Source organism: Somniosus microcephalus, chromosome 19 (assembly GCF_052327205.1).
Source record: "Somniosus microcephalus isolate GS21.2 chromosome 19, FLI_Smic_1.0, whole genome shotgun sequence".
NCBI lineage: Eukaryota > Metazoa > Chordata > Chondrichthyes > Squaliformes > Somniosidae > Somniosus > Somniosus microcephalus.
The window spans coordinates 68,549,495-68,563,083 of record NC_141005.1 but is presented as its reverse complement, the minus strand read 5'-3'; the positions used below and the strand labels follow the sequence as shown (position 1 = coordinate 68,563,083).

The 13,589-nt window shown below is 43.2% G+C and overlaps 1 protein-coding gene across 1 annotated transcript in view; it reads left to right on the top strand.

Moving 5' to 3' along the window:
• Positions 1 to 13,589, top strand: part of ppm1f (protein phosphatase, Mg2+/Mn2+ dependent, 1F) — a 64,275-nt gene that overhangs the window by 9,010 nt on the left and 41,676 nt on the right. The window contains exon 2 of the mRNA XM_085961992.1: positions 9,370 to 9,491. Coding sequence (XP_085818118.1) covers positions 9,370 to 9,491 — 122 coding nt within the window. The remainder of the gene's footprint in view (positions 1 to 9,369; positions 9,492 to 13,589) is intronic.

Here is a 13,589-nt window from a genome sequence, read left to right as displayed (position 1 = left end):
ACATCCTCCCCGCATCCACCCGATCCAACCCCTTCACAATCTTATATGTTTCAATAAGATCGCCTCTCATTCTTCTGAACTCCAATGAGTAGAGTCCCAATCTACTCAACCTCTCCTCATATGTCCATCCCCTCATCCCCGGGATTAACCGAGTGAACCTTCTTTGTACTGACTCGAGAGCAAGTATGTCCTTTCTTAAGTATGGACACCAAAACTGTATGCAGTATTCCAGGTGCGGTCTCACCAATACCTTGTACAACTGAAGCAATACCTCCCTATTTTTATATTCTATCCCCCTAGCAATGAAAGCCAACATTCCATTGGCCTTCTTAATCACTTGCTGCACCTGCATACTAACCTTTTGAGTTTCGTGCACCAGGACCCCCAGATCCCTTTGTACTTCAGTACTTTCCAGTTTCTTGCCATTAAGATAATAACTTGCTCTACGATTTTTCCTGCCAAAGTGCATAACCTCACACTTTCCAGTATTGTATTCCATCTGCCAAATCTCTGCCCACTTACTTAGCCTGTCTATGTCCCCTTGCAGGTTTTTTATGTCCTCCTCACTCACTACTTTCCCTCCCATCTTAGTATCATCTGCAAACTTTGATATGTTACACTCGGTCCCCTCCTCCAAATCGTTAATATAGATTGTAAAGAGTTGGGGACCCAGCACTGACCCCTGCGGAACACCACTAGTTACTGATTGCCAGTCTGAGAATGAACCATTTATCCCAACTCTCTGCCTTCTGTTATATAGCCAATCCTCTATCCGTGCCAGAATATTACCCCCAATCCCGTGATTTTTTATCTTAAGCAATAATCTTTTGTGTGGCACCTTGTCAAATGCCTTTTGGAAGTCTAAATACACTACGTCCACTGGTTCCCCTTTATCCACCCTATATGTTACTTCCTCAAAGAACTCCAGCAAATTTGTCAAACATGACTTCCCCTTCATAAAACCATGCTTTATGATTATCCAAATGCCCTGTTACTGTCTCCTTAATAATGGACTCCAAAATTTTACCTACCACAGATGTTAGGCTAACCGGTCTATAGTTTCCAGCCTTCTGTCTACTGCCCTTTTTTAAATAAGGGTGTTGCATTAGCAGTTTTCCAGTCTGCCGGGACCTTTGCTGAGTCCAGGGAGTTTTGGAAAATTATTACCAATGCATCCACAATCCCTACTGCCACTTCCCTCAAGACCCTAGGATGTAAGCCATCAGGTCCAGGTGATTTATCCGCCTTGAGTCCCATTATTTTACCGAGTACCACTTCCTTAGTGATTTTGATCGTGTTTAGCTCCTCCCCCCCCCTATAGCCCCCTGTTTGTCCAGTGTTGGGATATTCTTAGTGTCCTCTACTGTAAAGACTGATACAAAATATTCATTCAGTGTTTTTGCCATCGCCATATTTCCCACCATTAATTTCCCAGTCTCATCCTCTAAGGGACCAACATTTACTTTAGCCACCCTTTTTCTTTTTATATAACTATAAAAACTCATACTATCTGTTTTTATATTTTTTGCTAATTTACTTTCATAATCTATCTTCCCTTTCTTAATCAATCTTTTTGTTATTTTTTGCTGTCTTTTAAAGTTTTCCCAATCCTCTATCCTCCCACTAGATTTGGCTACCTTATATGCCCTTGTTTTTAGTCGAATACTATCTTTAATTTCTTTACTTAGCCACGGATGGCTGTCTTTTCTTTTACACCCTTTTCTTCTCAGTGGAATATATATTTTTTGGAAGTTGTAAAATAACTCCTTAAATGTACACCACTGATCATGTATCGTCTTACCCTTTAATCTATTTTCCCAATCCACTCTACTCAATTCCGCTCTCATACCTTCATAGTCTCCTTTATTCAAGCTTAGCACGCTTGTTTGAGATCCAACCTTCTCACCCCCTAATTGAATATGGAATTCAACCATGTTATGGTCACTCATTCCAAGGGGATCCTTTACTAGGACATTTTTAATTAATCCTGTCTCGTTACACAGGACCAGATCTAAGGTTGCTTGCCCCCTGGTCGGGGGGATGAGTGGCTTTATTTATACAGAGACGGGAGATTTTGGGGCTCTTTGCATTAAACTAGAGATGGTTGAGTGTTTCTGTTGAGAGGTGTTCAAAATCATGAAGGATTTTGATAAGGTAAATAGGGAAAAATAATTTCCACTGCTCAGTGGGTAGTAAATTTAATAATTTTAGATCATCAGAAATGAAAGGAGAGATTAGGAGACATTTTTTATACTGGGGATTTTTAAGCCTTGGAATGACCTGTCAAACAATGGTTAAAATGGAATCTATAATAGCTTTTCAAAGTGAAGTGGCATAACTATGGGGAAAGAGCAGGGAAATGGGGGCTAAGTGGATAACTCTTTCAGAAGCTGGCTTAAGCGCGATGGGCCAAATGGCCTCTTTCTTTGCTTAAAATTCTTTGCGTAGGAAATATGTGTAGATGGCTTCTCATTTTTACTTTGAGCTGTCACTGCCTTTACAACAGGAAAACATTCAATCTGTTATATAGGTACTAGTTTTCAGCCAGGGTAGAAATACAATGTTGACCACTGTGCTACCCAGTTGCATCAAAGAGGAGAGATGTTTATTTCCTTTGGGTTGGATTCAGACTTCAGTAGTAGCTTTTTTAAAATTATATTTTTTCCCCCTTCCTGGCTCCTGCATCAGCTCTGTCCTGAACCTATCCCCTGCTCTGCCCTTAGCTTATCCCCAGCTATTTCCATACATTTGTCTAATTAGCTACAAGGACGATAATGTGCACGTACTGAGAATGTTCCGTCTTGGCATCACTCCGTGCCTCCTTATTGTATGAGGAAAAATTGGTAAGTAAAGGCATGTTCCCATTGCAGCGTGCATTGGGGAATGGGTTTCTAATGCCACGGGAACAAGCTAAGCCAGGCCGTTTATATTTTCAACTGAAGTCAATGTCACAAGTACTGAGCGTTTAATGTTGGCTGTCAATTTTAAACAACAAAGTGCCCTGTGTGTTTTCAGAGTCTGGGTTAGATTAATTAATGGAATGGGTCCCAGAGACGAAAGGACAACCTGAACCATGTGACACCCAGTTCACAGCTCAGTATTCATTCAGAGTTGCCTCCTGTGACAGGATTTATGGGAGCTGTGTGTGGGTTTTTGCGTCCAGTGTGAAGGTGACGAAACTGATCGTGGCAAGAAGTGGTGTTTTGTTGTCATTTCAGCCCTTTGACAGCTGTTTTGCAATGTGTTGAGTGCCAAGCTGTCCTGTTTTGAATAGAGCTTCAAGTCCTTTTGTTTGAAACTTCCCAAATTAAATGATGCGTAATGTGTTCTTTTGATTGAGTGAAATCAGTTAATAATTGGCAGCATCTGAGCAGACAGTCTGCCTAAGTGGTGGTAATTGGGGGAAAACACGCAAACGTAACTGTAACAGCTGGAGCTGTGTTCATTCACTTCAACTGAACTTGCCCAATTTCAACAAACCACGGCATGTTTATATATTTACGTAATTCCATTCAGTTCAACATGCCCAAAAATCTGCTTGTGCAATATCCAGGGAGGAGGAATTTCCATTTTAACCTTGCTTGCAACAGGCAAGGGACAGTGTACAAAATCCCTTTCTACAGCTTTGCACTGTTCAAGGATTTAATGCATTAGGGGGGAAATTGTGCTGGGTGAGGGTGTTGATGGAATGACTGTGTGGTTGTGCTCTGTATGCAGAAGAATTCCTGAAGGTTGGGAAAAAATCAAGAACGGAGAAGAAAATTGAATCCTGAAAATGTATGTGGAGGCATGGGAGTAGCTGGCTAGAAACTTGAACTGTGTTCCTCATGGGTGGGAAATGAATCTAAAGAATGTGGCACTTTAATTAGATCCGAACTCTAAATCTGAATCTACCCTTTCATTCTGGGAGGCACTTTTTATTTCAGCAGTTGTTTTTGAATTTGGTGACCTGTTAATGTAACTTACTGAAAAAGGAGTAAGATTTGGTCCCAAAACCAGTTACAAATGTGACCACAAAGCCTGCATAGTGTTAAAAAAAAGTATTGATAATCTTCTAATCCAGCCTTTGTTTATAACTTGAAGCAGTTACTTTGGAGCTGTTAAAGCTTGCTCATGGGTTGGTTCCCAGCTATGTTTGTGACTGAGTATGTACTCCCAAGCCCCATGATGGATGAGTGCAGCTCCAACAACACAAGAAGCTCGACACCATTCAGGATAAAGCAGCCCACTTGATTGGCACTCCATCCACCACCTTCAACATTCACTCTCTCCACCACCGGCGCACTGTGGCTGCAGTGTGTACCATCTACAAGATGCACTGCAGCAACTCGCCAAAGCTCCTTCAACAGCACCTTCCAAACCCACGACCTCTACCACTTAGAAGGACAAGGGCAGCAGATGCATGGGAACATCACCACCTACAAGTTCCCCTCCAAGCCACACACCATCCTGACTTGGACCTGTATCGCCGTTCCTTCACTGTCGCTGGGCCAAAATCCTGGAACTCCCTTCCTGACAGCATTGTGGGTGTACCTACACCATATGGACTGCAGCGGTTCAAGAAGGCGGCTCACCACCATCTTCTCAAGGGCAATTAGGGATGGGCACTAAATGCAGGCCTAGCCAGCGACGCCCACATCCCATCAATGAATAAAAAGAAATGATGACAGAAGCTGCAGAAAAGCAGTAAGAGAAGCAGATCTGTAATTTTACAATGATTTAAACATCTGAAATTTTCATACAACTAATTCTGAAAATCTTTGACAATTGGAACAACATTTCTCGCACAGATGAACACTCCAGGGCACTTTGAGAGATAGATAGAGAGAGAGAGAGAGCGCGAGAGAGATGAAATGAGGGATGCCCAAAGACATTGTCAAAGTGAGGGGTTTTCAGAAGCCTCTCGAAGGAAGGAAGAGCAGCAGCGCGACCGTGATTTCTTTGGGAGAGAAGTAGCTCACTGTTAGCGCTTTACAGCGATGTGAATGATTGCCAACTGGGTATTCGTGAGTGCGATATAATAACTGGGAGTTGACGGGGCACATTGAGTGATGTGGCTGCAGTTTAGCAGGTTGTATGACATTTACAGGAAACTTTGTGCTATCCGGCACCGACGGGACCGAGCTGCTGCCGTCCCATCAAAACTGCCGGACAAACCAGCGCTAATGTTGAAACATACGGAGATTTTGAGCTCCGTATCTGGCAACAAACCCTGTTGCTTAGCAACAGCTTCTAAACAGTCGGCCGTACCTTGCAAGCGTCTCTGTCGCTTAGCAACAGCTTCAGCGAGACCTTGCAGAGCCTGACTGGTGGGGAAAAAAAAAGCAACGAAAAGAAAAAAAACCCTAACGAAACGGCTCCTGATTTTTGCCGGTGGCTCGAGCATTCCGGACAGTTAACCTCCGGATAAACCAAAGTTTCCTGTAAGTGGTTATTGTGTCTAGAAGTTGGCTGGGCACGTCATTGGGTGATGTGATGTCTGGGAGCTGACTGGACACATCAGTAAGTGATGTAATGGCTGGGAGCCGACTAGCCAAGTGGGCGATGTTGTGCTTAATGTAAAGAATGTCAGTGCTTGTAGAAAGTAATGTTTTTTTCAGCTTTTACACCCAGTGTTAACATCAAACATACTATAAAGTTGATAAAACGTAGATGAAGAGCAAAGCTCTTCCCATTCTCCTCAATCATGTACCTTAGCTCCAGCTTCAGATGAGAAATCATGTTGGATCAGTATGGCTTTTCTATGTTTTGCATCTGTCGTGCTTTTAGTCTCTCGAGTGTCTAATAATGCAGAAATTATTTGTGCTGTAGGCTTGCTACACCAAGGACTGGGTTGAAACTGCCCCAATTTCATTTTTCCCTGGATCCGAACCACCTGCAGTGAGAGGGAGACCACCTGTCTGTATTCGAACCCTAGGTTCTAACCAATCCAATACCCAGTCAATAAAGCTGTTTTGCTGTGTTGATTATGAAGGGTTCATGATGGGAAGTTAATGTATCGTTAACTTGTGAGTTTCTTTGTCCACTAATAGTGATTTTTCTTTCAGCAAGTTGGTACCTGTAAGAATATAACTGTAAATTTGTATTGAAGTGGGTCGCATGGACTGTGGTGGATTTCACTATACTGCGCATGATCTGTAGAGTCTACTTGGGTGCCAGTTGTGGCTCAGTGGTAGCACACCCGCCTCTGAGTCAGAAGGTTGTGGGTTTAAGTCCTATTCCAGGGACTTGAGGACAAAATCTAGGCTGTCACTCCAGTGCAGTACTGTGTACGTAAAAGACCCCATGGCACTATTTCGAACAGGGGAATTATCCCTGGTGTCCTAGATATTTATCCCTTAACCAACATCACTAAAACAGATGATCTCATTGCTGTTTGTGGGATCTTGCTGTGTGCAAATTGGCTGCTGCGTTTCCTACATTCCAACACTTCAAAAAAACTTCATTGGCTGTAAAGTGCTTTGGGACGTCCTGAGGTCGTGAAAGGTGCTACATAAATGGAAGTCTTGCTTTTACCCTTTAATTCGAAATAATGTAATTTAATGGTGTATTCCATTGAGTGATGGCAGGTAGATTCTCTTCTCTTCCCCCCCCCCCCCCCATAAAAATGGAAATGGTGCAGTCTGAAAAATGAATGAACTGATTGAGACTGAACCAGGAGAAATTGAACCAAATCTGGAGTGATGTTCCTGTTCTATGTAAATATATGCTGAGCTCAGCTAAGTCCCACATCTGTCACAGCCAGCATCAAAATGTTGCTCAAAAAAGCATAACTATATATTGTCTATAGTTGCTACAGGAAACTTTTTTTATCCGGCACGGACGGGACCGACGTGGTGCCGGTTCATCAAAAATTCCGGATAACCGAAAGCTATAGTAAAAGATACGGAGCTGAGAGCTCCGTATAAAGCAACAAACCCTGTTGCTTAGCAACAGGTCCAGAACAATGGCCACAAGTTGCAAGCATCTCTGTAGCTTAGCAACAGCTGCAGCCACACCCTTGCACAGCAACAGATGGAGGAAGGCAAGTAATAAAAGTTACCTGAACCTACTCCTGAATTTTGCCGGTTAACCGAGATTTCTGGTTATTTAGGTGCCGGTAAATCGAAAGTTTCCTGTACCTGTAATTTGTATTGGAAAGTAATGTTTAACAAACTGAATGACCAGGTTTGTGAAATTATGGGATAATCAAAAAGTTCAAAAATAAATGAACCATAATCATGTTACAAAACAAGTGTTAATTGTGTTTCGTCCTCTTTTTTTCTCAAACTGCTCACAAGTAGTTTAGACTAGGTGGTTTAATTACTGACCTTATGTTTGCAAGGCAACATGATTTTTATAGGAAGTGATCTCGAGTCGCTTTCAGTCTGCCCCCTTTGTGTTTCACTGGGAGAAAAATGCTTCCCTTATGACCCAGTTTGTAAATGCATCACAGGATGTGGTACTGAGACATACACAGCAGCACGATCCCAGGCTTTAACTCTAAGTTGGCTGGTGTCAGGCTGGTGATGGTAGGGTCACTACAGTTACCCGTCAGTATCCTAAAGAGGCAAAAGAGAGGGAAAATGATCTGGAGTTCTAGTCCTGACTGCTATTCAATGACCACCCCCCCCTGCCTACAGTAAGTGCTATAATAGGCTCAGTGAAATTGCTCCCATAATGAAATAGTCCACTAATTTCAGTGCAGTACTGAGGGACTGCTGCACTGTTCGAGGTGGCGTCTTTTGGATGAGATGCTAAACTGAGGCCCCAACTGCCCTTTCAAGTGAATGTAAAAGAAGAGCTTGGTGCTATTTGAAGAAGAGCAGGGGAGTTCGCCTAGTGTCCTGGCCAACATTTGTCCCTCAGCCAACATCTCAAAAAAAAAAAAAATTATCTGGACATTTATCTCAGCTGTTTGGGGGGCCTTGTGTGCAATTTGGCTGCTGCGTTTCCCCATATTACAGTAATGGCTATACTGCAAAGGTTCTCAATTAGTTGTGACCTGCTTTAGGACGTCCTAAGGTCGTGAGAGGTGTTGTATGAATGAAAATTATTTTAACCCTCAAGTCCACAGTCACATGAAACATAACCACTTAAGTTATCTGATGGCACCAGCGTATACAACATTCATTGAGGAGGGGTAAAAGGAAAATCAAAAATGCGGTGGATGTGAAACAACAGTTTGCATTTATATAGTACCCCTCATATAAAAGAATGTCAAGTGCTTTGTGAGAGAATTGTACACCAAACAGGAAGTAAGGAATTTAGGTGGGGCAGGAAACCAAAAGCATTAGTCAATGGGATAGATTCATAGGAGGCATTTGAAGGGAGGTAGGTAAGAAGGCAAAGTAGTTTGGAAGAGTTCCAAAGTGTAAGTAACGGCTGAATGGCCCCTCCTCAATTGTGGGTAGCTTGAGGACAAGCAGTAATCTCAAATTAGAGGAATGGAGGAATTTTGAAGTTGAGGATCTTGAAGTCCGTTTGGTAGAGCAATGGGAGCCAGTGGAGTTGGACAAGGGTGGCAGTCGATGTACTCGGGCAGCAGAGTTCTGGATTAGCTGAACCATTTGGATGGGGGATGCCAGCTGATGGAGCATTTGAAAAATTAATGTTCAGAGTGATGAAAAGATGGATGAGGGTTTCTGCAGTAGAGTGGGTGAAGTAGAGGGTAAAAATAGGCAATGTACCAGAGAAAGGAGGTCTGAGGACAGGTTGGATATGGGATAGATAACTCGGCTCAAATCAAATAGAACACAAGTTTGTGTATCATCTGGGTCAGCCTTATCAAACATCTGGAGAAGTTGATGGAGTCACTGCCAGGACAACATTGATGCTGGCAAGAGCTAAACAGACCCCTACTTTAATATTACCAATATTGATGTGTTGGAAGTTGCAAGTCATCCAGGACTTGATGTTGGCCAAACAATCAGTAGAGTAACAACTTTGGAGTCGACGGTGGTGGCGAAGCAAAAGAGTTGGGCTCCATTAGCCTATGTGTAGAGGCCGACCTTTGCTTGTGGATGCAGCATGCATGTGGAAGTTGAGCCCATACTTGCGGATGATGTTGCTGAAAGGTAGCATGTAGAATATGAATAGAAAGGCACCAAGGATTTTCCCTATATATGCCAGAGGTGACTGTGGGAGGATGGGGGAAGAAATTCTTTGAGGCGATTTAGTGACTGTGTTGATACAGGAAAACTTGAACAAGGAGAAGTAATCAGTCATACAGGATGTGAAGGCCCAGATTTATTTGCCCATTCCTTCCCTCATTTGCCAGTGCCATTCCCACACTATCTTCTGATGTAAATCAAGGAGGAGGTACTTTGCATGTCCGTTTAAAAATGTTGAGACGTGATTGTCTTACATAGCTTTTTATTCCTCCTCTAGAAATCTGCCGTCTGTCCTTGCTGCCACATTGATCCATGCTGCCATTGCCCATGTGCTACAGTTGGATATCTCTGTGTTTAGAAACAAAAAGGAACCCGATCAGGATGAGGAAGAGCTTGTCTGTAGGTATTTATTCTGTCTTTTTTTAATAGAAACTCTGTTTTGGAATATATTTTAAAACTAATGCTCTCTCTGGCCGCATTATACTTGGCTTCGACCCATCAACAATTTGGTTCAGTACCATCTTTTGGGATGACGAGTAACTATTTATCAGGTGTTACACTGCACCTGCCAAGCAGTGTAAACATCTGAGCAGTAATGTGAGCTGTGCTTACACTGCCTGCTTGCACCTTTTTTGGAACCAGTGTTGCAGAGATTGCTTACTTGCTTCCCAATTGGTGATATTTCTATTGATTTAAGAAGAACTGACATGATGGTCAGCTTTGTCATCCAATACATTAGCCACTAGCCATATGTGGCTAATTGGGAATCCAGATATCGCCAATTGCACTTTTGATTAGTAAATAAAGAATGAGTAATAGACATCGTTATTGGGCAGGTGTACAACATCACTAAAATGGGTTATCTGGCCATTATCACATTGTTGTTTGTGGGAGCTTGCTGTGCTCAAATTGGCTGCCGAGTTTCCTACATTACAACAGTGGCTACACTTCAAAAAATACTTCATTGGCTGTAAAGTGCTTTGGGATGTCCTGAGGTTGTGAAAGGCGCTATATAAATGCAAGTCTTTTTTTATGTGATCGCCATACTCCTATTTGCATGACTAATGCATGCGTACCTTAACAGTTTTGTGATTGTTGGTAAAATGGTACGACGATAAGCAAATTTTTTGATTGTGTGTGCTTTACTTCCTTGGTTACTGGTTATTGGTTATCTGCCAAAACGGGGTGTGATATGGGTGTAAACACTGGGCTTCAGCACCATTCAAACACCAGCAACATTGAATAGAGAGGGGAGCAATCATCATGGTCAGCTTGACCAATCGGAATAATTGCTCCCGGTCAGCAGAAGAAATCAAGCCCAGCCCATAACAAGCATCTCCAACAGAGCATATCATGGCAAAGGGCAAGCAGCATCCAACCGTGTTCTGGATGGAGAGTAGGGCAGGGTCTGGCACATCTCGTGTGAGGCAACATTCTCAGCAATCGCTCTGATGAAGTCAAATGGTCGGCACAGAGCGACATTAAATGGAGTGCACGTAAACAGAGTGTTTTATTTGGAAAGAGTGGGAATTTGGAGGAGAGTGGGAAGGAGTTGCTGCTTTTTACCTATATTACTTGTAGTGCTTTGTGTTACAGGTAGATATTTAATTTCAGTACCCATAACTTAATCTAGATCAAGTAAGTAGTCAAGAAACTAAGTTGCTTAAATACAAATTTAATTACATTTAATTAAGTAGAACAAGGTCATAAAGGGATGGTAGTGCAGCTGGTGTGCCACAACTGCAGCATGTGGGAGTTTGTGGCGAGCATTGTGATCCCGGACAACCACGTTTGCAGTAAGTGCCTGCATCTTGAACTTCAGATCAGAGTTTTTGAGCTGGAGTCTGAGGTGCAGACGTTGCGGGGCATCAGGGATGGGGAGAGTTACCTGGACACTTTGATCCAGGAGGCAGTCACACCTCTTAGGTTAGGTAGTGGTACAGGTCTGGTTAGTGGCCAGGGACAGGAGGGTGAAACTGCAACTGAGGCAGGTAAGGAGGAGCCTTGGCATTGTCCTTATCCAACAAGTATGAGGTTCTTGCTGCCTGTGTGGATGAGGGAAAAGCCTGCAGGATGGATGAGCAAGCTGACCATGGTGCAGGAGGCCATTCAAGTGGGGGAGTGAAAGGGAATGTAGCTGTGGTAGGGGACAGTATAGTCAGAGGGATAGATACTGTTTTCTGCAGCCGCGACTGGGAGTTCTGAAGGTTGTGTTGCCAGCCCGGTGCCAGGGTTAAAGACATATCCTCGCGGCTGGAGAAGAACTTGGAGTGGGATGGGGAGGATCCAGTTGTCGTGGTCCACATAGGAACCAACGACATAGGTAGAACTAGGAATGAGGTTCTGCTGAGAGAGTTTGAAGAGTTGGGGTCCAAATTAAAACACAGAACCTCAAAGGTAATAATCTCTGGATTGTTACCTGAGCCACGTGCCAATTGGCATAGGGACAAACAGATTAAAAGGTTAAATGCATGGCTCAAAGAGTGGTGTGGAAGGCAGGGGTTTTGCTTCATGGGGCACTAGCACCACTACTGGGGAAAGAGGGAGCTATTCTGTTGGGACAGGCTCCACTTAAACTTGGCTGGAGCCTTTGTCCTGGTGAATTGAATAACTAGGGCAGTAGACAGGGCTTTAAACTAATGAAGGGGTGGTGGGAGGATTCAGGAAAGAGTCAATTTAAAAGCAGCAAGAGAAATGTCAAGGCTCAAGAGCAGAGCAGTGTTTTGGGTAAAATAAGCAGAGTGGGTCAGGAAGGGACAGAGAGAGTAACAAAGGTAATAGGGCATCAGGGAAAAATAGAAAGTCAAAGCTAAAAGGCACTATATCTGAATGTGCGAAGCATTCGCAACAAAATAGCTGAATTAATAGGTTTGATCTAATAGCCATTACGGAGATGTGGTTGCAAAGTGACCAAGGTTGGGACCTAAATATTCCAGGATACTTAACTTTTAGAAGAGATAGGCAAAATGGAAAAAGAGGAGGGGTAGCCCCTGATAATAAAAACAATGGGATAAAGAAAGGATCATAGCTCTGAAAATCTAGTACAGGTAGACTATCCTTTATCCAAACTGCCGAAAACTGAAAACCTCTAAAAACCGAAAGTTTTTTCGTTCAGCGTAAGTCGTGCGCACGATATGACCAGAGTGGCGCATGACTTACGCTGAGCAGGGCAGAGGGTCACAGAGTTCCCTCCTGGGTAGGAGATTGCAGGCCGAGCCGGGCAGTGTGAAGGAGGTACCGGGAGAGTGAACCCAACAATACAGCGGCCGGTCCGATAGCTGCAGTAGCCCGTCCGATATTCTTTTCTCCCTGCGGCCCGTCCGATATTCTTTTCTCTCTTTCCCCCCACCCCCCCCCCCCCCCACCCGACCTGACCCCCGACCCGTCCGATATTCTTTTCTCCCGACCCGAACCGCGGCCCGTCCGATATTCTTTCCCCCCCCCCCCCCCCGACCCCGACCTGAACCGCGGCCCGTCCGATATTCTTTTCTCCCCCCCCCACCCGACCTGATTTGCGAGCCAGCTTAGTAGGAGTCAGCCAATATCCGGCTTTCCAGAGAAGCAGGAAGGGGAATGAGACACGGAACAGTCGCAAGAGGTAGCCTGAACTTTTAAAATTTATATTAAATACAAATTTCCCAGTCTTATAATAATACCTTCTGAAATCTGAAAAATTCCGAAAACCGAAACTCAGCTGGTCCCAAGGCTTTTGGATAAGAGATAGTGTACCTGTAGTAGAATCAGTTTGGGTGGAGCTAAGAAACAGCAAGGGGCAGAAAACATTGGTGGGAGTTGTTTATAGGCCCCCAACAGTAGTTGTAATGTAGGGCAGAGTATAACTCAGGAAATTAGAGGCGCATGTAACAAGGGTAATACAGTAATCATGGGAGACTTTAATCAACATATAAACTGGGCAAACTAAATTTGCTGTAATAGTGTGGAGGACGAATTCATGGAATGTATACAAGATAGTTTTCTAGATCAGTATGTTGAGGAACCAACTAGGGAACAGGCTATTTTAGATCTAGTATTGTGCAATGAGAAAGGGTTAATTAATAACCTTGCAGTAAAGGGGCCTTTAGGGAAGAGTGACCATAATATGATTTTTATATTAAGTTTGAAAGTGATTTAGTTAAATCCAAAACTAGGGTCTTAAATCTAAACAAAGCAAACTACGTAGGTATGAGGGCAAGTTGGCTAAGGTAGATTGGGAAACTACATTAAAAGTAGACAAGCAATGTCTAGCATTTAAAGAATTAATACATAATTGACAACAAATATACATTCCTTTAAGGCACAAAACCCCACAGGAAAAATGGTCCAACCGTGGCTAATGAGAAGTTAAAGATAGTATTAGATCAAAGGAAGAGGCTTCTAATGTTGCCAAAAAGAGTAGTAAGCCTGAGGATTAGGAGAATTTTAGAATTCCGCAATGGAGGACCAAGAAATTGATAAAGGGAAAATAGAATGAGAGTAAAATGGCGAGAGACATAAAAA